The sequence below is a fragment of the Chaetura pelagica genome, unplaced genomic scaffold (assembly GCF_000747805.2).
Source record: "Chaetura pelagica isolate M959 unplaced genomic scaffold, ChaPel_1.0 scaffold596, whole genome shotgun sequence".
Taxonomy (NCBI): Eukaryota; Metazoa; Chordata; class Aves; order Apodiformes; family Apodidae; genus Chaetura; species Chaetura pelagica.
Window position 1 is genome coordinate 683,036 of NW_009953725.1, and position 25,749 is coordinate 708,784.

The following is a 25,749-nucleotide window of genomic DNA, read 5'->3' on the forward strand; positions in this document are numbered from 1 at the left end:
AGAGAATACTTTGTTAGGTGAGATCTAACTCATAATTAGCAGCTCACAGTCTGTTAGAAAAGGTATTTCATGCCTTCTCCAGAATAAGAAGAGGGGATTAGATGAAACTACAAGGAAAACTTTATGTCAAATAGAAAAACAGTTGTTTGTTACTGCTTAGTAAAACTGATCATTCTAGCTCATTAAAAAATCAGATTTATTTCAGTATTTATCTCTGCCAGTGTTTTGCTTTCTGTAGAAGCTGTTACTGCTGTGGCAATTCTGACAAACGAGAACTTAAGCTTCATAATTTTATACTGGGTAAATCCAGCTGAAAAGTTAAAATCCAGAACATGAACATACTTAAAATTCTGAGTGTTTTTATTAGGGAACTAACATTGGTAAGTAAAAAAAAGGCAGTACGAAATATTAACACTAGCAATGCTAGTGGTAATATGTGAAGTAAATTAAACAATCTACTTCATCTTTTTTTACAAAATATAAACAATTACTCCTGCAGTTAATATTAATTACTATTGCCTTATGCATCTGCATCTTTTCTACTTTTTTAACTGTATCTTCCATGCCACTTTGCAAATTAGGTGTTAATTGTTAATTTTTTTAGCACAGACAAAATTGCGAGTTAAGGCAACTTCAACATCTATTGCTTGTGAAACAATCACGTTTCGTTTACATCTGATGAATTGATTGTATTTACATTTTAACTATCAGTGATTCAATTAACAAACATGGTGATTATCCAAAATATACACAGTATATATATCCCCTATCAGGTCAGTGAGGAAAAGGCCATTCTGATGGACTCAGAAGCCCAGGCAGCTAGAAGCAGTCTTATGAAGATGCTCTCTTTTGTTCAGAAAAGGGAGATTCATAGGCTTCCATTGGTGGGCAGGTACAAACCAGATGTTGATCTCCATAGATGTCATCAATGCGAGCAATTGTGGGCCAAAACTTGCTTTCGGGCTTCACAAATGGCTGAGGAGAGAAAAGACAAGTACATTTTTTACACCAAGCAAATCTACGTGATTTTAATAGACTTTAGAAGTCTTAAGAAAAATGCTGAAAAAGTGAATTTTTTTTAAGCAAAGTCATACTTCAAATCTATATGCAGTCCCTGACATTTAAAAAGCATGTATAATACAGTTGGCAGTCAAAAGAATAGATTTTCAAAAAAGTGTAACCATGTCCTCTTAATAAGTACTTGACAAGAAACAGCTGTCATGGGATAAAAGGAAACTGTGACCCTTAGTAGTAACTGGCTAACAGATAGGAACCAAAGAAAAGACTACCAAGACTTGTGCTATTCAATATAGTTATAATACATAAAACAAGGCAGCAAACTTCACAGGTGCGGTTAAATTCTTACTCTTTGAAACAGCACATACCAATAAAATAGATGTAATTAATTTTCAGTTGAGAAAAAATAGTTGCACATATGTTTAACTGTTAAGATTGTAGAAGTAATTTTATGTACTGCTCTGAAAAAGTCTGATGTATCCAGCTCCAACTGGAGCTTTATTTGTATCAGGCTCACACTGGTGTGGCTTGCCCCACAGTGACTGTGCATCTTGCCAAACCCTCATACAAGGTCTCTGGAGCAGGGCATTGAACATCAGGACATGGGACTGTGTTTTGGGAACCCCTCGAGCCATATGTTAGAATTGAAAAAACTGTTTCCAACAGGAATATCCAATGATGAAGTGCTGAGATTTAGAAAACCAAGTTTGAACTTCATGTGTAGAGACTTTTTTCCTTGTCTCTGAAAACAAAACAAATGGAACTACTGTAGAGTTCACACAGAGGAGTATCAAGCAACAGCAAAAAAAGGCCCTCGTGTTATTATTCTTAGCAGTTTACTTGATCTCCACTGGCCAGAAAACCAAAAAGCAGAAAGCATATTTCTGTATTACCACACCACTAGGGTCCCATTATTTACTCACCAGTGGGAATGCTGCCACTTCTCTGGAATAAGGACGATCCCACTTGGAAGAAGTGACACAGTTCAGTGTATGTGGTGACATCTACAAGCAAAAAGACATGTTTAGGACATGGAATTACTGAATTCAGTTTACTTTATCAGCATGTACCCTCCCTCAAGTTCACATTACTATATAAGATAATTACTGTCTAGGAGAGTCTCTTGAGAATAGCACTTATCTGGGGAAAAAAAGGCAGATTTAAACCAGGCAGCAAGTCAGTATCTGATTTTTTTTTTCAGTTAGCCAGAAGATACTACCCAATGTTTGAATATGCTTCCAGCTTTTCACTAAATCCCCTCAGTATTCAAAAACTCAGTACAACAGAACTTGAGCCTATAGCAATTTTGTGCTGCATTTGCTAAAATAATAGTTCAATCTTTAGTAAAAAACAGATAAATGAGCATCTCTCCATCATTTTGAGATCGCCTCAAAAATTATTGTGTGCCTGTGTAAATAACTTTCTTTGATCTGTCAGCAAAGGCTAGGCTTCAGATTAGAAAAAGCTAAAATTCAAATTTGAAAAAGTTTTAAGGTTTCTAAAAAAAGTCAAATTTCAAGAAGTTCATGTGTTCAGTTTTGCACACAGTTATATTTAAGAGTACTGAAAGACCAGGAAGCAGGCTCCTGTAGCATCAAGTAAGTCTCAAGGGTTAAGCTGATGCTGGTAACTTGCCCTACATGCCATCATACCTTTAGTGGGTTAATTTGGGGGTCCATCCTGCCCTCCTCTATTTCAGCAATTTCCTGCCTAATGCTGATCATTGCATCACAAAATCTGTCCAGCTCTGCTTTGTCTTCAGATTCTGTTGGTTCAATCATAAGTGTCCCTGCCACTGGCCAGGACATGGTTGGAGCATGAAAACCTGATAAAGAAGAAATCAGTCACTGGCAATAGAAAACATCAGTCCCTGACAATAGGTTATGAGTTAATATATGCATTAGCTAGCAAATGAATCACAAATCCAGCCCTTTCTTTACAGGACTGAAATATTTGGTAGTCTTGGCAGACTTTTCAAGTACCTTAGTTTTTAACACTGAAAAGTAATGCCATTGTAGTATTTACAATAGTGTTACGCACTGATATAATGAAACACTCTTAAAACCTGCTCCTTTTGCTATATTTTCAACCCAAAAGTATACTGCTTTTTTACCTGGTTATTTCTGTTCCTGCTGCTCACTTCAGTAGAAGTGTTTTGCCACCCTACCTTCTTATGACAATTAATGGCAAAATGAGACACATACAGATTTCTGCACTGGTAAACAGTAAAAAGAAAAGGTGGTCTCTCATTATTCCTTTCCTGCACTACTGCTAATTACACCCTCATGATGCTTTTCTTTCAGCTGCAGAGGATTGAACTTTACTAATTTCATCCATGTAACTCATACCTATACCCACTGAAAAGTCTATTCAAAGTGGTGCATGGCATTTCAGGCCATAGCAGCCCATTAAAAAGCAGGAAGGGTGGTTGTGGTTGGTCTTTTTTTGGATTATCTCACTGACAAGGTATTATCAATTAGGATTTTAACAGCTTTTATGCATATCTGTTAGAGGCAGAGTTGCATAGGAGCAAGCAGTTCAATGGGTCATCCTGCCTGGCAGCCGAAGAGTAGCCACGATCAGATTCTTCAGAGCACATGTACCTGGTTAAGAGTCATGTAATTGCAGATTTGAAGGGGCAGTCCACAAAACCGGGGAGGTAGCAGCACACCTGTCAGTAGCTACTAAACATCAATTGATGCAAGTATCTCTCTAAGCCCTTAATGAACATGAGGAGATTTGAAATGACTGTGACTCACTGATGATTGATATGCGCAGGACTAGAATTTTTCTGCTTCCCCTTAGAAGAGATGTAGGAATTTCTCACTTAGGTTGCTGGTTTTTTTTTTTTAAAAAAAGGATTTACCGTAATCCTGAAGTCTCTTAGCAAGATCTACAGCTTCGATGTTTGCTGTTTTTTTGAAAGGTCTTGTATCCAAAATGAATTCATGGGCTACATAACCTGTAAAGAAAAAAGTGCACACTAGTTTTATTTACTAGAAAACAATTAAATCTACCAACCAGTTTATTCTAATTGGTTCTTGGGAGAACATGGCAAAAAGTCAAATTAAAAAAATAACCACTTGGGCAAAAACTCAAACCTGAGAATTTATCAGGTAAGACACAGAGACACTGGCCCTCTGAATCCCACGTCACATTAAGAAGAGGCCTCATTTCTAAGATCAGCACTAGGAAAGGGTCGTGTAAGTATGATTTATGCACACCCTGACAAATACCTGGATGTGCCAATGGCCCAGCACAATTTAGGTCTTAGGCTGTCTCAAGTAAGTCATTGTTATGGTGGAGAAAAGCTCAAATCTGGTGTTACAGAGAGTCTGAAGACAAGTTATCTAAATGTATATCCATGATCCTGGAGAACCCAGCTGAATTTTTCAGAATTTGCAACTTCCATTCACTGCAATCTGCAGGTTTAGCGAAGGTGTACTCCATTAAATTTAAGACCTCTATTTTGAAAGGCATACATATTGTACTCAAATGTTCTTTGGTGACATTAAGATTAACAAGCAAAATAGCACTCTCTGATAGGTTAGTTACACTACTTTCACCTGTTTTCATTACTTCTGTCCTGCTGCAAGACTGGAGAGCTATAGCCAAAGTATTTCACACTGCCAAGGGGATTCTCCCTAATCTCACAAGGAGAATAAGGAGTGGAAATGAGAGAAATCTGGAGTTATTTTTCAAAGGGAGTGTGCAAGGGAAAGTACAGGTCCAAAAAGTTGCTTCCAGTTCTTAAATTGTTGTGCCATAGGTTATGGGAGATTTGAAGGTCTCAACTTCATTGCTTCTCCTTCTTGTACTGCTTGTTAATCTACTACTAGACTTAAAGTAGAACAATCTGATGCCAAGCTTTACATCATCTTTTCTCATCTTTTAATCTAAGTAAAATCAGGCAGTTTTTCTTCTATTTCCAAGTATCATTTTCACTGCAATACCTCCACAGAAGCATGTAGCTGGTTATTTCTCTGAGGAACATCAAGAAAAATCTGAGATGAAGCTGTCACACTGTATTAAAAAAGAACCAAATTGCATGCCAACTTCTATACTATGAAAAAGAAAGTGAGCTTTGTAGAAGAAAACAAATTGTCCAATACTTGCCTTTTGCTCCTCTGAAGAGGATTTTGTAGTGCTTCTCTAGCCTCTTCGCCATGTAGTTTGCATTTAGTATAGCAATCTCAGAAGCATGTTTCAGACCCTTTGCTCCCATTGTCTGGGAGAGGAATAACAAAGAAACAGATTTTAAAACACTCCCAAGCAACTAAGTGTGTTCTTGTACTGGCTAGCATGACAGACAAAAGCACTCTAATGCACCTAGCTAATCTTAGGGCAGTCACACTGCTATTATACTTTTTTGCATTACACTAACAGAAAAGCACTGGGTATTATTTGAGAGCAACTTTGGTATGCATACCTTATGAGACTGCTTACTGTACAAGTGTTTTTGTTGAAGTCAGTAACAACCCAAACCTTTCCCAAAACTGAGAAGCTCGGAAGCAAACAGAAAAAAAGTGAGCAGAACTCAAAAATGTCATCCGTACACAATGCCTGTTACCATCGTTACCCGCAAGGAAAGGGTGTCTAGAGAGCTTCCCAAAAAATCTATGTATGCTGTCTCGTCTTTGCTGTCATGTCACAGGTAATACTGTGCACTAACAAAGACCAGAGCCAAATGAACACCAATGAACTTGCTTCTCTGCTAAAGTGCTGCTAAAGGTCAGTGCTAGAATTGAGCTGTGGCTGAATTTTTTCATGCTGCACTTAGGAGTTAAGTTGGCAAAGGAGAAAGCCCAACAGCCTTCAGGGTTGCACCTTTATACAGAACAGTGTAAACAAGGCACCTTGCACTGTAAAGAAACATCTTCCCTTAAAAGTCTACTACAAGTTAACTATTCCATAAGAGGAACCAGCTTACAGTCACAAGTGATTTTCCCCACAGCTGAAAAACCCCCAGGGAAGTTGTACTAGCTCCTATTAGCTCATTTGAAATTCCAGAAGAGCTGGTTTCCCCAGGACTGGAAGTTTCCAACTTTAAGAGTATCAGACTGGCTACAGGGTACCCTGAATGACACGGTTCACCGTTCCAGCTTTCTCTCACTGAAAGCTTTAAAAGTTACTCAGAGTTCCAGCACACCCTCTTCTCAGGCAGAATTTGAATCTACACTCAGCCCTGAATAATTCCACATATGTAACCAAGTATTTGCCTGCTTATCACTAAATTGTAAGGCATTAAAAAATTACATAGGTCATCACCAAGTTGGCACACATCCAAAGCCAAAATCAAGTTCAGTTTTCAAATTCAGTAAAATCCCCTAGAATTCAAGTTCTTATTAAACAAATTTCAGGAAGTTAAATGTTATGTACAGGTCACCTATACCAATACTCCAGCATACAACCAAAAATGTTCTTGGAAGATCAGTAATTACCAAGCAACTTTCAAATGTGAAAACTTGAAGGTGGAAGCCTGATGGCAGCTTTTTGCCTTGTGTCCACTTGTCTCAAGAATTACTATAGAAAAGAGACAGAAGAATTAAACAGGCTGCATAGATACAGCTGTTGTCCTGCCACCCTTTTCTTTTGCAGCAGGTGGCAAAAGGCTGTTCCACTGTCCTACCCAGAAAGCAGAATTAGGAAAACGAGGAGGTTCAAAGGATGTAAATAACCTATGACCATGCTACAGCCACATGCACTTCAGTCTACACAACTATCTTGTTATGAGTTGCTCTTAAACCTGTCCATGTGGTTCCAGTGGTCCCCAGAATTGCTGAAACAGACCCTCAGCTGATACCCCTTACAAAAGTACACACCTTGATATACACCCAGGAAATTGGCAATATAGCACTGGAACCCCATGGTGCAGCACTGACAGTACCCAAAGGACATGCATCCTTATCCAGCTGCATTTTGATGACAGGGTGGGTAGGCAAGTATGGAGCCAAATGTTTCTTCCTAAAACAAAAACATTGATTTTAGAACTTCAGTGTGTGTTATTCTGTTCAGAAGTAGCTCCCCTTCACCTTCCTTTCAAATGCAGTCCTCCAGGAAGTATGTTTTCTTCAAAAGAAAGTTTACTAACATAACTGGTGAAAATGTAGGATGACACTCAGTTTTCAACCTATCACAAGATATTCATGCAGCTATCCCAATCAGAATGATCTTTTAAAAAGAGTAAGATTATTTTCTTTTAAAGAATTATGACTGCACTACAAGGATAGATTCATGTACTTCATGAACCAGTTCTGTGTTCTGGACTGTGTTCAGCCCTCAAAGTCCACAGATCATCTCTGCATTTATTGACAAAAGCGACTGCTGAAAAAGGTCTTCTATATACACTAAAGTATGTATGTAACATGAAAGGCAGGGTCTGGGAACATGTGAACTTCATCATTCATGACATCAGCACATGGAGAATCCCAGAGAAGGACAAAAGTTCACAAACCTTTCCCATTCATGGCTCTGTACTTAAATGAACAGCCAACTAAGATTCACTAAGAGATTTTTTTTTTTTTAAGAAAAAGCTAGAAAAGAGATACCCACACTCCAATTGGTCCCATTCCTGGTCCTCCTCCTCCATGGGGAATGCAAAAGGTTTTGTGAAGATTCAAGTGAGAGACATCAGAGCCATAATCTCCAGGACGACACAGACCCACCTGTGAAGGGAATACTCTGTCTCAAAGTATTCTTTACATGCCATTTTAAGATCTATTGCTTTGTTCAAGAAAAACAAGTTGAAAAAGGTATTATTTGTTTTACCATTTTTCGTTAACGTGACACATCATAAACATGGATGCAAACAATTGTTTTGCTTTAGGATTTCCTGCTTGTCTGTAAAAAAGGTCATTGACAAAGCTTAGTCAGACTAAGCCCATTTCAGTGAAAAACTCATATATCTTACAACACATTTCAGGGCTAAATTGGATAAAAGATAATTACTTTCACAATCTAATTTTTATTACTGTACTTGGAAACCTCACCTTTTTCCCAAAACACTGCAATCTTTGAGGAAGCTGTGTTACAGTCTGAGCTGAGTACTACTGTGCTATTTTTATTTCAAGGAAATATACGCACCCAGTTGTAACAAATATACCTAGGAGATTTTCTACCTGGGCATTCATGTTTGCTCCATCTAAGTAAACTTGGCCTCCATGCTTGTGAATCAGGTTACACACATCTCCAATCTCCTCTTCAAACACACCATTGGTGGAAGGGTATGTGATCATGATGGCTGCCAAGTTCTCTTTGTGCTTGTCAACCTGGTAGCAGAGAGGGAGAGAGAAAAAGAGGTAATTGAGGCTCCTACAGCTTTTTAAGAATAGATTTTTTACAAAAACATGACACTAAGGTCATCAGGAGTTCTACAGGTGAGAAACAAGCCTATCAGCAGGTAGTCATCTACAGTCAGCAAAAGACACTGGGCTCTTTTCTTCAACAATACCTGTGGAAAAAAACTGTTTTCTCCATTTATTAGAACTTTAAATCAAGGAAGAACACATGGTGTTAAAAGATATATGTATAATAGTCACTTCTGGGACCTTAAGACAAGCCAAGTGAAACATTTGGCCTTCAATGTAATGTGATCTAATGACCATTCCGCTCAGCAACACAGTTCTAAGAGTATCATAAAAGCCTGCTCAGATATGTATTTTTGGAATTGTGTCCTACTAATCTCTTGGATTCCCAAGTTTCACCTGCAACCAATCTACTCAAAAAAGTGAAAAGTTTTCTAGCAACACCTTATCCAACAGAAGTGGACATGAAGTTTGCTAAGTGAAGGTTAAAGTGCAGTTTCAAATGCTTCACCCTCATTAACATGCTTCATTCATTTCAAATACTAGATACACAGGAAAAAGGCCTGCTGCAAAAGAGCCTACTGTGTAGAAAGACCCTCTGAGCCATTCCTGCACCAAAGATCCTCAAATTAAAGGAAATCTCACAAGTATCACATGGATAGTTTCTAGGTGAGCAAAGAAAGGAATTAACCTTTTCGATCATGTGTTCACTGCTATTGCCCTGTTCCCTCCCAAAGAAAAACCTGGTTCAACTGCCAGCACTACTACCTGTAGAGAAGAGGGCATGTTCTTGCCTTGAAAATTAAAGATAACTGAATACTCACCATTGCTTTTAAATGGGCAGTATCAATGCTCCCATTTTTATCCACTTCAATTGGCTGAATCTTCATCCCTGCCATCTGTGCACTTGCTGGGTTTGTACCATGAGCAGATTTAGGAATAAGGCAGACCTGAGGAGGGAAAAAGAAGGAGGGGCTAAAGTATAACTAGTTTAAGCTACAACTCATTATCCAAGTATTCAAAAAGGGATTGTGAAGGATTGTTGACCAGCAAATTGCCTCTCATACTGAAAGATGCAGCTCAATTTTCTTTGAAGAAAATCCATTCAAGTATCACAATCTAAATTCTCATTTGGAAATTCTCATTTGGAAAATTAAGCTTCATTTGCTACATAAATAATATTTAAGTCTGCAGTTCCACACTATTATTTCAGATACTCACATCTAAAATCCTTTCCTCTCGACCCCTTTTTAAAAAAAAAAAAATAAAAAAAAAATTGCAGTAATCAGTCTTCCCATGTACAATGACTTAAAAGGAAAATATCTAATTCCAACTTTTCACTATATCTTCAGCTGACTTCCAAAGTGTTTTCTTCTGTGTTCTGTTCAAAACAAAAAGTTAAACTGAAATATTCTGGCTATAGCTAAGAAGTTTCAGACAGCTTCCAGACATTTGCTAGGAACTCCACCCCTTCTAAAGACAATGAATACATCTCCTCTAAAAAAAACATAAATAAAAAAAATCCTTTGCTTCTATTCAACAAGGCTATTGAAACATCCCTCTATTGTGATTCTCTTGGAAGGACTGATTTAAGTAACTTTATTGAGTTACTCAAACTTAGCTGCATTTAATAACTGACAGTAAGGCACTGTGTTTTCATGAGAAAATGCATTATGGTCTCTACTTCATCTTCCATGAAGATGCTGAGACAAATGTTAATTACTTTAGAAGCTATTCCAAGGAACTAACCCAACTGTCTCAGCACCTGGGTATTTGCTCTTCTTGCAGTGCACTGTCAGTGTTTGTGCTGCTGTGCTGAATGGAAGCACCGGGATCCCAGCCCCAGTGCTGAGTCTAGATTGCCACCCGGACTCGCTGGGCTGCAGCTGCAGCTGCTGGGTACAGAAGTGATTGATTGGGCGACAAAGGGAACAGATGTGAGCTGTCGGTTAATGTCGATATTTTTTTCCCACCAGAGGGCACCAAATCCAAACGATGCCGACTGCAAGAATCTTGGTCTGCTGGTTAACACTTCCTCCAGCCGGGGAGAAAAGGTCACTTCAGTTCAAAGGCCAACGTTTGCTTCAATTCTTTTCTCCCTCAAGTTCTCTGCTCCATGCAGCTAAACTTCCAGTTATTTCTAAGCACAAGAGGCATTTTCAGCCCTTATTCTGTGTCTGGGGGACTACTGATTGCTTTCCACTGTCTTGGCAACAACTGATGTGGCAGCCTTCTTGGTTCCCTCTCAGTAGCTGTCTTCTCCTGCTGTTCAGGTACACAGGCTTCTACCTTTGAGGTAAGCGCACTGTTCCTCTTCCTTGTGTCCTAACCCAGCCATGCAGGAATAAGCAGAGCAGTGGTGCCATGTGCTGTGCACCTGGAGCACCCTTTACCTCTGGCAAGGGAAGGTTGACTCTGTAGGGCAACACTGACAGCCAGTACACTGCCTGTGGGGATAAGAAGTTGAGGGGTTCTCTTTGAAACACCCTAGAGCTGGTAAGACAGTCTCTCCACAGTTGGTACGTCAAGATGTAGCCATTTCTGCATCACTAGTGAGCTGTCCTATGACACTGATACATTTTCCACAGATCTCTACACAGACCATGCACACTAGATGTCATGCAGATCTGTGTAGATCTGTTTGTTGTCCAGGTCACTGCAGACCACCTCCACCATTGGATTCACCACTGCATTCACCAGGGGCAAATTGTGCTTGACGAACCTGAACACCTTCCACGACAAAGTAACCCCCTCAGTTGATGAAGGGCGAGCGGTGGACATTGTCTAGCTGGACTTCTGCAAGGCACAGTTGCCCACAGCCTCCTCCTGGAGAAAATGACTTTTTATAGCCTTAACAAGTGGTCTACGCAGTGGGTGGGGAACTGGCTGACAGATCCTACCCAGAGGGTGACAGTATATAGTTCCTCTTCAAACCGGCAGCTGGTCACAAGTGGGGTCCCCCAGGGATTGATATTGGGCCTAATGCTGTTTAACATCTTCATAAGTGACCTGGATGTTGGGATCAAGAGCACCCTGATTAAGTTTGCAGATGACACCACAATGAGCGGAGAGAAGGACACTCCAGAAGGGATACACACCCTCCAGGATAACCTAGACAGGCTGAAGGACTGGGCTAACAAGAACGTTATGAAGTTCAAGGAGGACAAGTGTAAGGTCTTGCACCTGGGAATACATAACCCAGGAGTGCAGTTCACACTGGGAAGCACATGGCTGGAGAGTAGCTCTGTGGAAAGGGACCTGGGGGACTTGGTGGATAACAGACTCAAGATTAGTGAAGTGTGCTGCAGGGGCAAAGAAAGCCAACAGGATGCTGGGTTGCATCAACAAGGGCATCACCAGCAGGACATCATCCTGCTCTATTCAGTGCTGGTTAGACCACACCTGGAACACTGTGTTAAGTTCTGCTCCCTGATATACAAAAAAGATGCAGACAGTTTGGAAAGAGGGTCCAGAGAGGGGCCACAAGGATGATCAGAGGACTGGAGGACCTGCCATATAAGGAAAAGCTGAGAGAACTGGGTTTGTTCAGCTTTGAGAAAAGAAGGCTTAGGGGAGACTTTATTACCACATACCAGTACATAAAGTGTGGCTACCAAGAAGATGGAGACTTCCTATTTACAAGAAATTACACGGAAAGGACAAGGAGTAATGGGTGCAAGTTACTCCTGGGGAGACTCTGACTGGACTCCGGTAGAAATTTTTTCACCATGAGAACAGTTAGACATTGGAATAATCTCCCAAGGGAAGTGGTAGATTCCCCTACACTGGACAGTTTTAAGACTCAGCTTGAAAGGGTGCCCAGCAATCTCATCTAAACTATGATTTCTTAGAAAGGATGAACCAGATGATCTTTAAGGTCCCTTCCAACCTGGCATTATATGATTCTGTGATTCAACATGGCTAATTCTCTTAGATGCTGAACACTTTCCTCAGCAGGGATTCAATTGCCTCAGTAATTGACAAGATCACTCTTGGAGGGAAACCTCACACTCAACAGGAACCACTGGCAGAGGCTGCAGGTTGTCAGCTCTGTTCTGATTTCCCTGTTGATTTCCTGGTACCTACCAAGGGAACCTGGCTGCTGGGTTTTCCTGCGCTTGATTCCTCACTATCCCCTCCCACATCCCAGCAACAATTTGAGCAACATTGCAGCAGTATGCCTGCCAGGCCAGCAGCTGTAATTTTTCCACCTATCCTGGGAACTTGCTCAAGGTTAGGGATGGAGTGGTTTCTACCTCTTGAATGACTTCTATGACTTCCAAAAGACTGGCTTCCTGACCAGACCCCACCTCCTTCTCCTCCTTTGCTAACTGATGGTCTTCTTGATCTCCACTGCTAGTGCTTCCTTTTCACTGCTGGGACAATCACTGTGGTTGAGGTTTGTGTCCCAATCTCAACCACTGTGTCCTTTGAGGCCGAGGCACACCTTCCCCTGCTTCTGTCCTGGTGTTAGACAGAGGCCCAACAGGCACGGGCCAAGCCCCAGAACAGTGCTAGGAGCTCCTGGGTCTCACTGTAGTAGGGAAGACACACTTCCTTCAAGTGGTGTGCCAATTCAATGGAATTGCATGCCTGTTCAGATGTAGAATCTAAAGTTATAGGAGGTGATTACAGCCTTAGGCATCTACCTAAAGCCTCCTACACACCCTGTCGTGAAGGGATGAACTGCCTCAGGGCATGTATTTCTGTCGGCTCAACAACAAGTTGTTTACAGAATCACAGACTCACAGAATCATTTTAGTTGGAAAAGACCTTTAAGATCATTGAGTCCAACCGTAAGCTAAGTCTACCATGTCCAGTCCTTAAACCATGCTCTTAAGCACCATATCTGTATGTCTCTTAAACAGCTCCAGTGTTTTTCCCCACATGAGTGTTGGCACTTACAGTTCTGTGACGCTCTCCTTTTGCATTCAAGTAAGCTCTGATTGCAGCCAAACCTGCATACTCTCCTTGGGCTCCACTGCAAGAGGAACACAAATCCTGTTACACAAGCACACAAGCACACAAACCAGAAAGTTCCAGCTCTCCACAGAAACTTCTAAGTTGTCCAGACTTAATCCTTTTCAATAGCTTTAAGCAAGTGCTAACAAATTAAAAGAAGCACATTTCATGGATCAAATTACAAATGGACACACATTAATTAACAGCTTTTGCTTCTGTTGCAAAAAAATGGATGAAAAAAGTTATGCCAATTTATGTGCTTAAACTTCTGGTGATGAAGCTGATCCCCATTTCTGCACCTAGCATGGGACTGTGTGCCCAACTACAGAGAGGCAAACTAATAGTGAAATGCACACTGAAGCGTACACAGTGAAACGTGAGAACTCCTTCAGTGACATCCCAAATGTAGAGTAAGTCCTTGCTGCTCATTTTGTATCAAAAGTACTGAAGGACATGAACAGGCTGCAGCAGCATCATTCAAGTTCTGCTTTATTTATTTCAGCAAGCATGGAGAACCGAGGCATCTGTCGATCAAATCTAGTATTACCTAGTGCATCAAACATCAATTTCAACAATTACATAGTTGCCAGCTCATTTAGCTTATTCCTATTCCAAATCCTTAATTTTCACTTACAGAAGGAAATCAGTAACACCATTTTAAGCAAGCAAGGGTGGAGAAACCAGCCCTTACAGAGATGAAAAGTAAAGGTAAAAAGTAAAAAAGTAACAAGTCCTGTTAAGGACCAAATGTTCATAAAAAAATTCCTACCTGTTTGGTTGGAAGGAGATTTTATCATAGCCAGTAATCTCACATAGGTCCTTCTCTAAATCCTTGAAAAGCTGCTGGTATCCTTGAGCTTGTTCCACTGGCACAAAAGGGTGGATGTTGGCAAATTCTTTCCATGAAATAGGCTATTTAAAAACAAACAAACAAACAAACACATAAATAAACAGAATTTTAAAAAACCCCCATGTGTAACAATATTTTGCTGTAACAAGAAATTCTGCAGAAAAATCTGTTTTGTTGTTAAACTCCATGAAGGAAGAAGCTGCCCTGTGCTCAAATAAAAATCAAATGTTTATTGTGCAGCAAGACAAGTTTCCAGCCTCTCTGTGGCCTAGCTGAACAGAGAGCTTTGGCTGGAAGTCAGGAATAGAAAAGAGTTTATGACCCCTGGAAGAAGAGGCAAGCAACTCAGGGGGGCAACAAAGATGTTGTTAGGCTATGCAGGAAGAAAAAGTAGAAGGGCCAAAGCCCAAGCAGAACGTAAATCTGGCTGCTGCTGTGAAATAAAATTAAAAATGTTTCTATAAAGACATTAGCAACAAAAGAAAGACCATGATAATCTCTATCCATTATTGGATACCAAGGGGACACATACTGACAAAGAATGAGGAAAAGGCTTAGGCACTTAATCTTTGCCTTAGTCTTTAATAGCAAGACCAGTTGTTCTTTGGGTATTCAGCCCCTGAACGGGAAGACAGCGATGGGGAGCAGACTGAAGCCCTTATAGTCCAAGAGGAGATGGTTAGTGACCTGCTACACGACTTAGACATATGCAAGTCTATGGGGATCCAGACAAGGATACAGAGGGAACTGGCAGAAGTCCTCGTCAAGACACTTTCCATCATGTACCAGCAGTCCCGGCTAACCAGGGAGGTGCCAGCTGACTGGAGATTGGCAAATGTGCTGCACATCTACAAGAAGAGCCAGTAGGAGGATCCTGGGAACCACAGGCCTGTCAGCCTGACCTTGGTGCCAGGAAAGGTTATGAAGCAGACAACTTTCAGTGCCATCATGTGGCACATACAGGACAACCAAGTGATCAGGCCGAGTCAGTATGACTTTATGAAAGGTAGGTGTCACCCGATGAACTTTAGCTCCTTCTATGACAAGGTGACCTGCTTAGTGGATGAGGAGAAGGCTGTGAGTGTTGTCTACCAAGATTTTAGTAAAGCCTTTGACACAGTTTCCCACAGCATCCTGGAGAAACTGACTGCTCATGGCTTGGACAGGCATATGATTTGCTGAGTTAGAAATTGGCAGGACGGCTGGGCATGAAGAGTTGTATTGAATGGAGTTAAATCCAGCTGGCAGCCAGTCACAAGTGGTGTTCCCCAGGGCTCCGTGTTGGGGCCAGTTCTCTTCAACATCTTTATCAATGATCTGGATGAGGGGACCAAGTGCACCCTCAATAAGTTTGCAGACGACACTAAGTGGGGAGGGAGTGTTGATCTACTTGAGGGGAGGAAGGCTGTACAGAGGGTTCTGGACAGGCTGGACTGATGGGCCAAAACCATTTGCATGAGGTTCAAGAAGACAAAGTACCAGGTCCTGCCCTTCAGTCACAACAAGCCCACGCAATGTTACAGGCTTGGGGAAGAGAGGCTGCAAAGCTGCCCAGCAGAAAAGGGCCTGGGGTGTTGGCTGAGAGCCAGCTGAGTATGAGCCAGCAGTGTGCCCAGGTGGCCAAGAGGGTTACAAGTACTCAGCACTGGTGAGGCTGCACTTCAAACACTGTGTTCAGTTTTGGGCCCCTCACTAAAAGAAGAACCTTGAGCATGTCTAGAGAAGGGCAACAAAACAGGTGAAGGGTCCAAAGCACAAATCTTATGAGAAGCAGCTGAGGGAACCAGGGTTGTTTAGTCTGGAGAAAAGGAGACTGAGGAGGGACCTTATTACTCTCTACAACTACCTGTAGTGAGGTGGGGGTTGGGTCTTGTCTCGCAAGTAACAATTGATAGCACAAGTGGAAATTACCTCAAATTGTCCCAGGGGAGGTTTAGCTTAGATATTAGGAAAAAAATCTTCACTGAAAGGGTTGTCAAGCACTGGAACAAGCTGCCCAGGGAAGTGGTGTACTCACCATCACTGGGCTTAAAAGACATGTAGATGGGGCAGCAAAGGGACCAGGTTTAGTGGTGGACTTGTCAGTGTTAGGCTTTTGGTTAGACTTAAAGGTCCTTTGCAACCTAAATGATTATATGGTTGCATGATTCTATGATTTTCATTAACATTTTTTTTAACACTCAGAAGATGCTTAAAAGTCCTTGGTTTTTCCTTCTAGGTCACCTGCTCCTATATAGAAGTGTGGGATTGTAGGGTAAACCAAAAGGAGTCACGTGGAATACTACATAACACTCAGTTGTTGCTATCCATTTTAATTAGGAGGGAAAATACGAGGCAGAAAACAGTGAAGGGAGAAAACATGCTGAAGGCAGTGAGAGCCATGGTACAAAGAAAACATAGTAAAAGATCAAAGCAAGAAGTCAATACAGAGAGAATAGAGGAAGCTCATTCAGAATCATTCTGGCTCCTGACCCTGGCTAAGGTTCTGCTTCATTTGCCACCAGATAGAAAAATAAACATGTCTAGGGACTCCAGTTCCTCACTGGGGGAAAAGCAGTGCTATCCTAAGAAACATCAAACTGACAAAGAAGAACAAATTGCCTGAGATTATTTCCTTATTTCTGAGGATGTGACTGTAGGATTTGTAAAGCACCTAGAAGTTAGGTACTGCAACATCACATGAGGGAACAGGGCTGTCATACCTAATTTCACAAATTATTTTCATTATTTTTTTCAGAATGGAGCCTTCAAAGCTACTCATTCTCCTGCTGTTTTTGCACTCTTACTGTGCTCCTTGGAGTTTTTTTCCTAGCAGAAAAGGGATTTGATGGCTTTGGCTACTTCTGAAACTTACTCCTCAGCAGAGCACTAGACCAAGCATATTCTTTACTTCTCTACAATAACACCGGCTAAACAGTTTACCCACGTGGGTCTCAAATAAGACAGTATTATTGTAACTTACTGTAAGTTCAGCTGAACTATTGAGCTTCATGGTGCAGGACCCCTAAAAATACAAACACATTTGTCAGTATTTAATGAAATAAATAAATATGTATGTAAGTACTTATTTTTTTTTCTCTTTTTGGTAAATACCTACCAAAGGAATCATACTGTGAACAAGTGAAATATCTTTGTTTTCTAATCTTTTCATGTACCGCACGATATTTGTCTCGGAGTGATAGCTGTAGAACACAAAATGTGGTGTTAAGGCAATCAGATTAGCTAGTTGATCTGTGCTCTAACACAGGAAAAAACATAAGCAATCAATTTAGACTGAGGATGATTTTTAATGTATAACAGGTACTCCTTTCAAAATCAGTAACATTTATGCTTGCTAATAGCAATGTGGATGAAAAATGCCTATTATCATTTGCACAGAATTGCTACCAGTAAATATGGAATATAAGGGCTCTAGTAAGTCTGCTGACACTAAGTCATCAAAAAGCAGCCTGGACACTGTAGCAGAAAATTGAAAAGCACACTCCCCATGTGACTATGAATATTGCTTTGCTCATTTTAAATGTGAAAGATATAAAAAAAATACCACTAAATAGATTATTTCAGAGTAACAAGTAAGAGTGAAAATACAGCTGTCCTCAACTGACCACTTTTTAAAGGAGATACTTTCAGATCCCATTAACACATCAAATTACCACTACTTCACAAACCTGTTGAAAACCTGATGTGTCAAGAATTTGGATGTTCTCTTGAATGGTGTGCTAGGGATGCCTTTGGTTTCCTCGCCCATACCCTCAGCAATGAGCTCCTTTGACACACAAAAAAACACGGAGTCAAATACTTTCACAGAAATTTCTCTTTTCACAGTTATTTCTCATCAGAACTAGATTATACTACAAGCTGACCTAAAGATTTAATCAGCTCTTAGGCTTAAAAAAAAAATTTTTTAAAAAAAGAAATTATTACCATATGTATCTGCATATAACTAACATATTAAAACAGCGTACAGATGTCTCAGTAGTCCTCATCTTGGATGTACAGCTGCTAGTCACTAATGACATGCAACAAAGATTCTAGTGGGAGAGAAATAACTGATGACTATGTCCTAACCCTCAAAAAACAAGTAATAGCCTGAATGCAAGGTGTCCAAACTAACCCAAAGGACTGAGTGTCACAATCCAAAAATGGCATTACTCAATTACATAAATAACTTTTATCTCATAATCACCTTTTTCTTTGAGAGAGTATTTGAAATTCTCAGTATTTAACAAATGTTCATCATACACACAACTGTCCCAAGAGTAGGTTTGCTTTTCACTAAACTTCTGAAACAATCATATAATTTAATCTGTATGATCTATCATCTACTTACAGCTGAAGACTCACAACCAAAAATCCACAGTATGTCATCTAGGTCTTTCTCATTTACAGTTTCATCAAGTGACACTCCAAGCTATGGATAAAAGCAACAGTAATTAATCAAAGTTCTCAATTCCAGAGGCATAGTATGTTTGTTCTGGTCAGGAAAAAAATATTCCAGAAACACAGGAGGTTAAAAAAGAAATCTACCCAACAGTATGTAAATGTGACTTAATTTTATGTAACAGATACATACATTTATTTTATTTCCATAAAATTTTCCAATTCCTACCTTTCCCCTGCTAAGCCATCCAAGCCAGATGGCTCACAAGCTTCCAGACTTGTGACCTCATTTTGAATGTTTTTAGGTGTTTTCCATTTAATAGGAAAATTGTCCATTTTGCTAGACCATCCCCTCCCCCATCCCATTTTACTGAATTTACCCGAAAGTCCTTAGAGCCTATCAAAATGTGGTTTAGACTTCAATCTGTCTTTACACACTGCCACAGGACCTGAATTCTGGAGGCCACTTTGCATTTAACATGAAGTAACCAGATAATCCTCTTTAAGTAGGCACAAAATTAAATCACAATTTTTACTTCTGGAAGTTCAGTACATCACTTCATTCTTTGTATTATATTTCTAATCAACTGACATAGCTAAACAAATTTCGAGAAGTTGTAAATTATTTTGTTCTACTTAGCAGATGTAATAAATAGAAACTTAATGGAGAAAAAAGCCATGCTACAAAATTTATGAAAGGTTTAGGTAGTTGCTTACTCTGCTGTCACCATAAATGCGAAAATTTATCTTTCTAAGAGCTGCTCTGTCCAAAACCTCTTTGACTGAGCATCCACACGTGATCGTCAAGGTATCAAAGAACACATCATGATGTACTTTATGACCAGCTCGCCTGAGACCTATAAAAACCAGTAAATTCTATTAGGTGCATGCTGTAGTGCTTGTTCACACAGTAGTTGCATAGCAACACTATTAATCTTCTAAGTAAATGCTTTTACATAATAAAACAAAATATTCCCCTTGTGTACAGAGAAGCAAAATCACCAGCTTTTTAGTAAAATTTCACTGCACATGAAATGCATCTAACTCAGACAGAGAACTAATTAACAATGCAGATTCAGTCTACTGAACATCCTTTTGATACATCAAGTTTTTAATATATAGAGTAGCCAGTACTGGTATATTAATACAGTAAGGACAAAAACAAAAAACTGGAAATAAAAAAAAACCATTATATAAATGGGTATTGACCATCATGGAGCTTGCCATAACTAAGTTTAGACTCTTACTGCTTTTCACAGCAGCAAAAGGTCTTCCAGCTAAGCTGTCAAATAAATCACTGGTAATTGTGGCAATCATTCACCAATTTGCAATATTCCAGTTCTGCATATAAGCTCCTTCTGACATCAGTGGTAGTCATGTCAGTGAGAAAAACCTACCAGACTACACAGTCCAGCTGCAATAATTATTTTCTGCTACAGATTCTGTGCTTTTGGTCAGCTTTTAAGCTGGAATTTCAGTGTTTAAAGCAGGTATGGTACTCCATGCAACTTAACTGAAATACTACTATTTCTTTAATCTTATCTGTTCGTTATTTTTGTTGTGTTATTAATAGTAGTTTCAGATTCTGAATCTAAAAAACTAGGATGATCCAGTAAGTGAAGTATCTGGAAAACAGAATTTGAATGTTATCATCTGGAGACTCACTGTGTAGACTTCTGTTAGTTTTCCAAGGAAACAAGTAATGCTTGCAGGGTCATATCACATAGATATCTAATTCTTGAATGTCATTATCAGAAGTATACAAAAACATTAGCTATGAATTTTGTATCAAAATGTTCTCTCTGCAGTAGAGACAACACACATCAGCTAGTAAAAAAACCCTCAAATTTATTTTAAAAAGGTGTGTTATTTAAGAAGGTGTAAGGATTTAAGAACAGTTTCTGCACTTAATACTCACCTTCAGCCAAGATCAGGGTAGCATTGTGTACTCGTCTTGCAATATGCCTTAATCCTTCAGACCCATGATATACACCAAACATGGCTGCCATGTTAGCCAGAAGAGCCTAGGATCCAAATACAGTTCAGGGTATCATTACCATTATCATCAAAGATTCTTCCATGTTAGTTTAATGGAAAGTTTCTTTGGTACTCAGGGACAATCACATATCCCCAGCTGATGTTATACTTGATTACATCTTGCCTACAAAATAAAAGGTGGGAAAGGCAAAATACTTCTATGACACTGTAAGCAAATTGATTATGAATTCAATGCTCTTTGAAATGTAACTGTGTCAGAAATTAAAGTGAACTTAAATTCAACTTCTGCAACAAAGATGGCTGAAGACTCTCAAGTAAAGCTAGTCTCATAGTAAACTCATTGTTTAGGATTGGTACAAAAACATTTCTGGAAATAGTTCATGAATACTAAGTAATTAACCTTGGTTTAATAGTAATAATCTCTCCTCGCAGTCTGCCACAACATTAAGAGCATGACCAAAGCATTGAGAGGAGCAGAAAAAATTAGGAACTTCTGCAGCTAAAGATGGAGGCATGGTGAAAATAACTATTCTGAAAAATTAATTATTTAATCATGGTATTTTCCTGTAAAGATAGACCTTTGGCAATGTAATCCTTTTCATCAAATCACACCAACAAAAATGTAAGTTGTGACAATTTGAACAAGTAGTTTCAGAATTTTACAATGTTTTGGGGATTTTTTGCCTTCCAGCAGGCAATTTCAGATCATTAGAATTTCCTTCCATTTTATTAAGAAATTGATCTAATTTATTGAAGAAATTGATCTAATTAATCTAGAACAAACAAAGCACTAGTCAGTGGCATTCACCTTTTGAGTGTGATGGACTCATGACACTGTATGAATTCAGGGTTAAAGTCTTTATTAAAGAAAATGTATTAATACCTTGTCACGCAGGGTTCCCTCTTTCAAGGGGCTCAAAACAAATGCAGAAACACCAAAATACATCAATTTTACTCATTTTTCTAGCAAAAATTATCACAAATAAAGCTAACTTAACTTACTGTGATGTTAGAACTATAATCTTACAGTTTAACTTCTGTATTTCTCACTCCTGAAAATAAAGCATGGCAAGTTACCTGTGCTGTGCAGATGTTGCTGGTAGCTTTATCCCTCCTGATATGCTGCTCTCGTGTTTGCAAAGCAAGTCGGTACACTTCCTTTCCATTTGCATCTCTAAGTCACAAGCAAAAATGTTGCTTCTTTTACTTAAAAATTGCAGTAATTTAAGACAGGGGGCTCTATGCATGCTAACCTGAAACTAGCTGTCTATCTTCAGAGAAAGAAAGGTGCTTAAAGAATAAAGCGTAAGTCAGGACAGCTGTGATACCAAACTGAGAGACTGAAGTCTCTAGAATTTTATTTACATCACGGGTGCCACACAAGACCAGTCAGTCAAAGCACACAGTGAGTCTTTGAAGCATACAACACCAGAGCTTTGGTATTTGCCTTAAAATGCTACAGATTATTCTGTTTTAACTGCATAGTAATCCTGAGCTTAATTTGAACTAACTCCGAGAAGGCAGCATCTTTTCTAATGATACCAAATAAGAGAATGTTAAGTTTTTATATAAAAAACCCTGTCCAACAAGATTGTATGAGACTACTGAAGGGGCTCTGGCCAATCCATCCTTTAGGAGGTCCTTTTGTACGGTTCCTAACATGTTAGAAGTGGAGAGGTAAGAGCCAATCTAATATCCTTTAAAACTAAGAAAACCTTCTCAACAACCACCAAAATAAATGAACAAACTATGTACACACATATATAAATTTTTATTTGCCTGTAGGGGGGTTTGAATAGTTACAACTACTTGGCCCAAGTACTTGTGTACCGGTTTTGTAATATTTAAATAAGTTTGGGGATTTGGCTATACAGCTTAGTTTATTATCAGTTCTTCTAGAGGGACTTTGGCAGGCTGGAGAAATGGGTTGACAGAAACCTCATGAATTTCAACATGGTGAAGTGCAAAGTGATGCACCTGATGAAGAACCCCATGCTCCAGTAGATGCTGGGGGCCACCAAGCTGGAAAGCAGCTTGGTAGATAAGACTCCAGGGGCATCTGGAGGACACCAGGTTAAACACAAGCCAACAATGTGCCCAAGCAGCAAAGGCAGAGAATGGTATCCTGGGCTGCATTAGACAAATATTTGCCAAAAAGTCAAGAGGGGTGATCCTTGCCCTCTCCTCCAGCACTAGTGAGAACAAACCTGGAAAGCTGCATCCAGTTTGGGGCTTCCCATCTCTCCTCAGGGAGAGACAGCTACTGGAGACAATCCAACAAAGGGCCAGTAGGACATTGAAGGGACTGGAGAACGTCTCATATGAAGAAAGGCTGACATCTGGGATTGCCAGCTGTCAGGACCTCCTCAGTGTACATAAATATCTGAAGGGAGGGTGCAAAGAAGACAGAGGCAGGCTTTTATCAGCAGTGCCCAGTGACAGGACCAGAGACTACGGGTGCAGACTTAAACCCAGGAGGTTCCTCCTGAACATGAGGAATCACTTTTGCACTGTGAGGTTCACTACGCACTAGCACAGGCTGCTCGGAGAACATGTGGAGTCTCCTTTCTTGGAGGTCCTCAAAAGACATCGTGAATAGTTCTGCACTACTGGCCCTAGGTCACTCTGCTTGAGCAGTGAGGTAGGACCAGATGACCTCCAGAGATCCACTCCAACTTCAATCATTCCTTGTTTCTGTGAAAAATCCATGGCTGAAAGCTGCATTGAGAAAGAACCGTTGCTTTCTCCACTGCAACGTTTTCCTTTCAAACTTTCTTGAGATGCAGAAAGATGCAAATACATAAAAAATATTAAACTAGTTGTAGTCACAGAATAGCAGTCGCATGACCTTGATACATAACATTACTGCTCTTTTGTAAAAGATCATACCAGACTTCTGATTGAAATCTGAATTAAGGATCAGATTTCAGAACCATGAGTAAAGCCTAATGATACCCTTAGAATAAGCAAGATTATTTAAAAATGTATTTGAGAGAATATTACTATTCAGATGAAGTATTTATAAATATATTGTATTCAGATTTATAAGCTTGTTCGTAATGGTTAATGTCATTAGTTCCTTTGGCTACTGAAATACATCTAAATAGCTTCTGTGTCAAAGATATGCAGGCTTTTCAGTGACGATTGCTTCACATTTCTAATATACCCAGTTAGACCTCTTGTCAAAATTCAAAACGGGACACTTTTATTCTCCCAGTTTTAAAGAAAAAAGGTGTTCCATACATCACCACAGTCAGCTGTGTTATTCATGAAGGCTGCGTAAGATGGTCATAATGTGTCACATTTTCATTTTCCCTGCAGACACTAAGGGCTGAGGGAGCTCTTACCTCGTAACACCCACCATTCTGCCTGGCATCATTCTCACTAGATTTTCCTTGACAGCGAAGAACGCTGCGTGGGGTCCCCCATAGCAGAGCGGCACGCCAAACCTCTGGGAGCTCCCCAGAACAACATCTGCCCCAAATTCTCCAGGAGGCTTCAGGATACAGAGAGCCAGAAGATCAGTAGCACAGCAGGCAAGAGTCTGAGAAGAGAAGTGCACAGAGCAGTCAGCCTCTTTTCTGAATGAACAGTGTTTGCACGGGAGCTAAGTCAGAACAAGATGCAGCTTCAAGCAGTTTTGTGTTGTATGCACAGAGCTGAGGTGCAATGGTTGTAATGCTTTTCATCTGCATGGAGCTGGAGAGGAATACTTTTGATTGTATCTCATCCAATGCCTAGCTGCTATGACAATGGTTGTTTGACGCATCAGATTGAAATCTGTGAGATCAATAAAATTTCTTTTACCCCATTCTGATGAGCCCTTTCAACAAGTTCAGAGAAGTCTTCCACCTTCCCTTCAGTGTCTGGATACTGAAATAATACTCCACTGATATCTTTTCCACTGAAATCCATCTCATGAGGTAATTTGACCTCAGTAATAACACCCGTATAACTGGAAAACAAAAACATGTAGAAGACAACATATTCAAACCACTTCCTGCCTTGGAGTGATACTTAATATGATGTTTTAATGGACTTGGACATTACTTTTTTCTTTAACATACAGAGAGATGACCCTGCTTTGCAGCACTATACTTTGAAGAAGTTTCAGGTCCTGGTATACTGAATAATAATTGCATTTGATACCATCATCAGAAATATAGAGCAATGCAGAGCACTGGATGCATAAGCTGCTTGCTATCAACATTTTGCTGCTTTAGCATGTTTAACTTTGAGAACCAATTCTTATTTTTAGAAGATGGTTAAACTGTTAACTTAAAATGGGTATAGCTTTCATTAAAAGAGAAGTTCTCCTATTCTAGGGTAGAATAGTTAGAAGAAATTACCAGACTGCATTAAAAACTAAATGTATATATTTGTGCAAACAACTTCAGGCAGAAATTAAATATTTTCTTTTTATCAGATGTTTATTTTCTTTTAAATCATTTTTAATTACAATGCAGTTGCATTTTAATGGAAAAGTAGAAGCATCACCTAATATTAACAGATTTCTGCCTCTATTTTGCAAAGAAAGCATAAGCCTGTATTAAAAAATGACAGGTATATGGTGAGGAGCCACAGATGAAAAATTACTCTATGCAAGTGAAAAGATATGGAGGAAAATGGAGAAAAGCATTACTTTGCTCTAGTTTGGACCACTGCTATAGTTTGAGGGTGGCATCGGGCATCTACGTAGAACTTCCTTCTTTTGTTGTGCCTGTTAGAAAAAAAGGAAAACAAGAAGCGTTATACATAAAAAATATAAAGTTTTCCACTGGAATTTAGGACAAGGGGTAATGGGAGCAAATTGGAGCATAGGAGGTTCAAGGTGAATATCCGAAAAAAAAATTTTACTGTAAAAGTGACAGAGCCCTGGTACAGGCTGCCCAGGGAGGTTGTGGAGTCTCCTTCACTGGAGACATTCAAAACCCACCTGGATGCGTTCCTATGTGATGTACTCTAGGTGACCCTGCTCTGGCAGGGGGGTTGGACTAGATGATCTTTCGAGGTCCCTTCCAACCCCTAGGATTCTATGACTCTATGAATTACATTAATTGCTTTTTCCAAATGTGAGTTTTCCTCAGTTAAAAGCCAGTTTTAAATTTTGTTTATCATAACCAAATTAAGTGTAAGACTGAATGAATGTCTGGTCCATTGAAAATAAGAAAGTTCATTTCAGGCACTCAGACAAGATTCATACGTGACAAAAATTAAAACAGACTATGAAACAGAGCA

At 39.7% G+C, this 25,749-nt stretch overlaps 1 protein-coding gene across 1 annotated transcript in view; it reads right to left on the reverse strand.

The window, feature by feature from the left end:
• Nucleotides 1-342: 342 nt before the first annotated feature.
• The window catches only part of GLDC (glycine dehydrogenase (decarboxylating)), a 34,633-nt gene continuing 9,226 nt past the window's right edge, over nt 343-25,749 (reverse strand). Inside the window, exons 3-23 of the mRNA XM_010000644.1 lie at nt 25,154-25,231; nt 24,319-24,466; nt 23,859-24,055; nt 21,589-21,685; nt 20,432-20,537; nt 19,231-19,370; nt 18,464-18,544; nt 17,802-17,899; nt 17,231-17,315; nt 17,096-17,137; nt 14,053-14,195; nt 13,227-13,302; nt 9,146-9,271; nt 8,136-8,285; nt 7,570-7,682; nt 6,840-6,981; nt 5,134-5,245; nt 3,884-3,979; nt 2,670-2,842; nt 1,941-2,021; nt 343-975 (exon numbers count right to left, since the gene is read on the reverse strand). Of these exons, the coding sequence (XP_009998946.1) occupies nt 832-975; nt 1,941-2,021; nt 2,670-2,842; nt 3,884-3,979; nt 5,134-5,245; nt 6,840-6,981; nt 7,570-7,682; nt 8,136-8,285; nt 9,146-9,271; nt 13,227-13,302; nt 14,053-14,195; nt 17,096-17,137; nt 17,231-17,315; nt 17,802-17,899; nt 18,464-18,544; nt 19,231-19,370; nt 20,432-20,537; nt 21,589-21,685; nt 23,859-24,055; nt 24,319-24,466; nt 25,154-25,231 (2,428 nt within the window). The 3' untranslated portion in view covers nt 343-831. The remainder of the gene's footprint in view (nt 976-1,940; nt 2,022-2,669; nt 2,843-3,883; nt 3,980-5,133; nt 5,246-6,839; nt 6,982-7,569; nt 7,683-8,135; nt 8,286-9,145; nt 9,272-13,226; nt 13,303-14,052; nt 14,196-17,095; nt 17,138-17,230; nt 17,316-17,801; nt 17,900-18,463; nt 18,545-19,230; nt 19,371-20,431; nt 20,538-21,588; nt 21,686-23,858; nt 24,056-24,318; nt 24,467-25,153; nt 25,232-25,749) is intronic.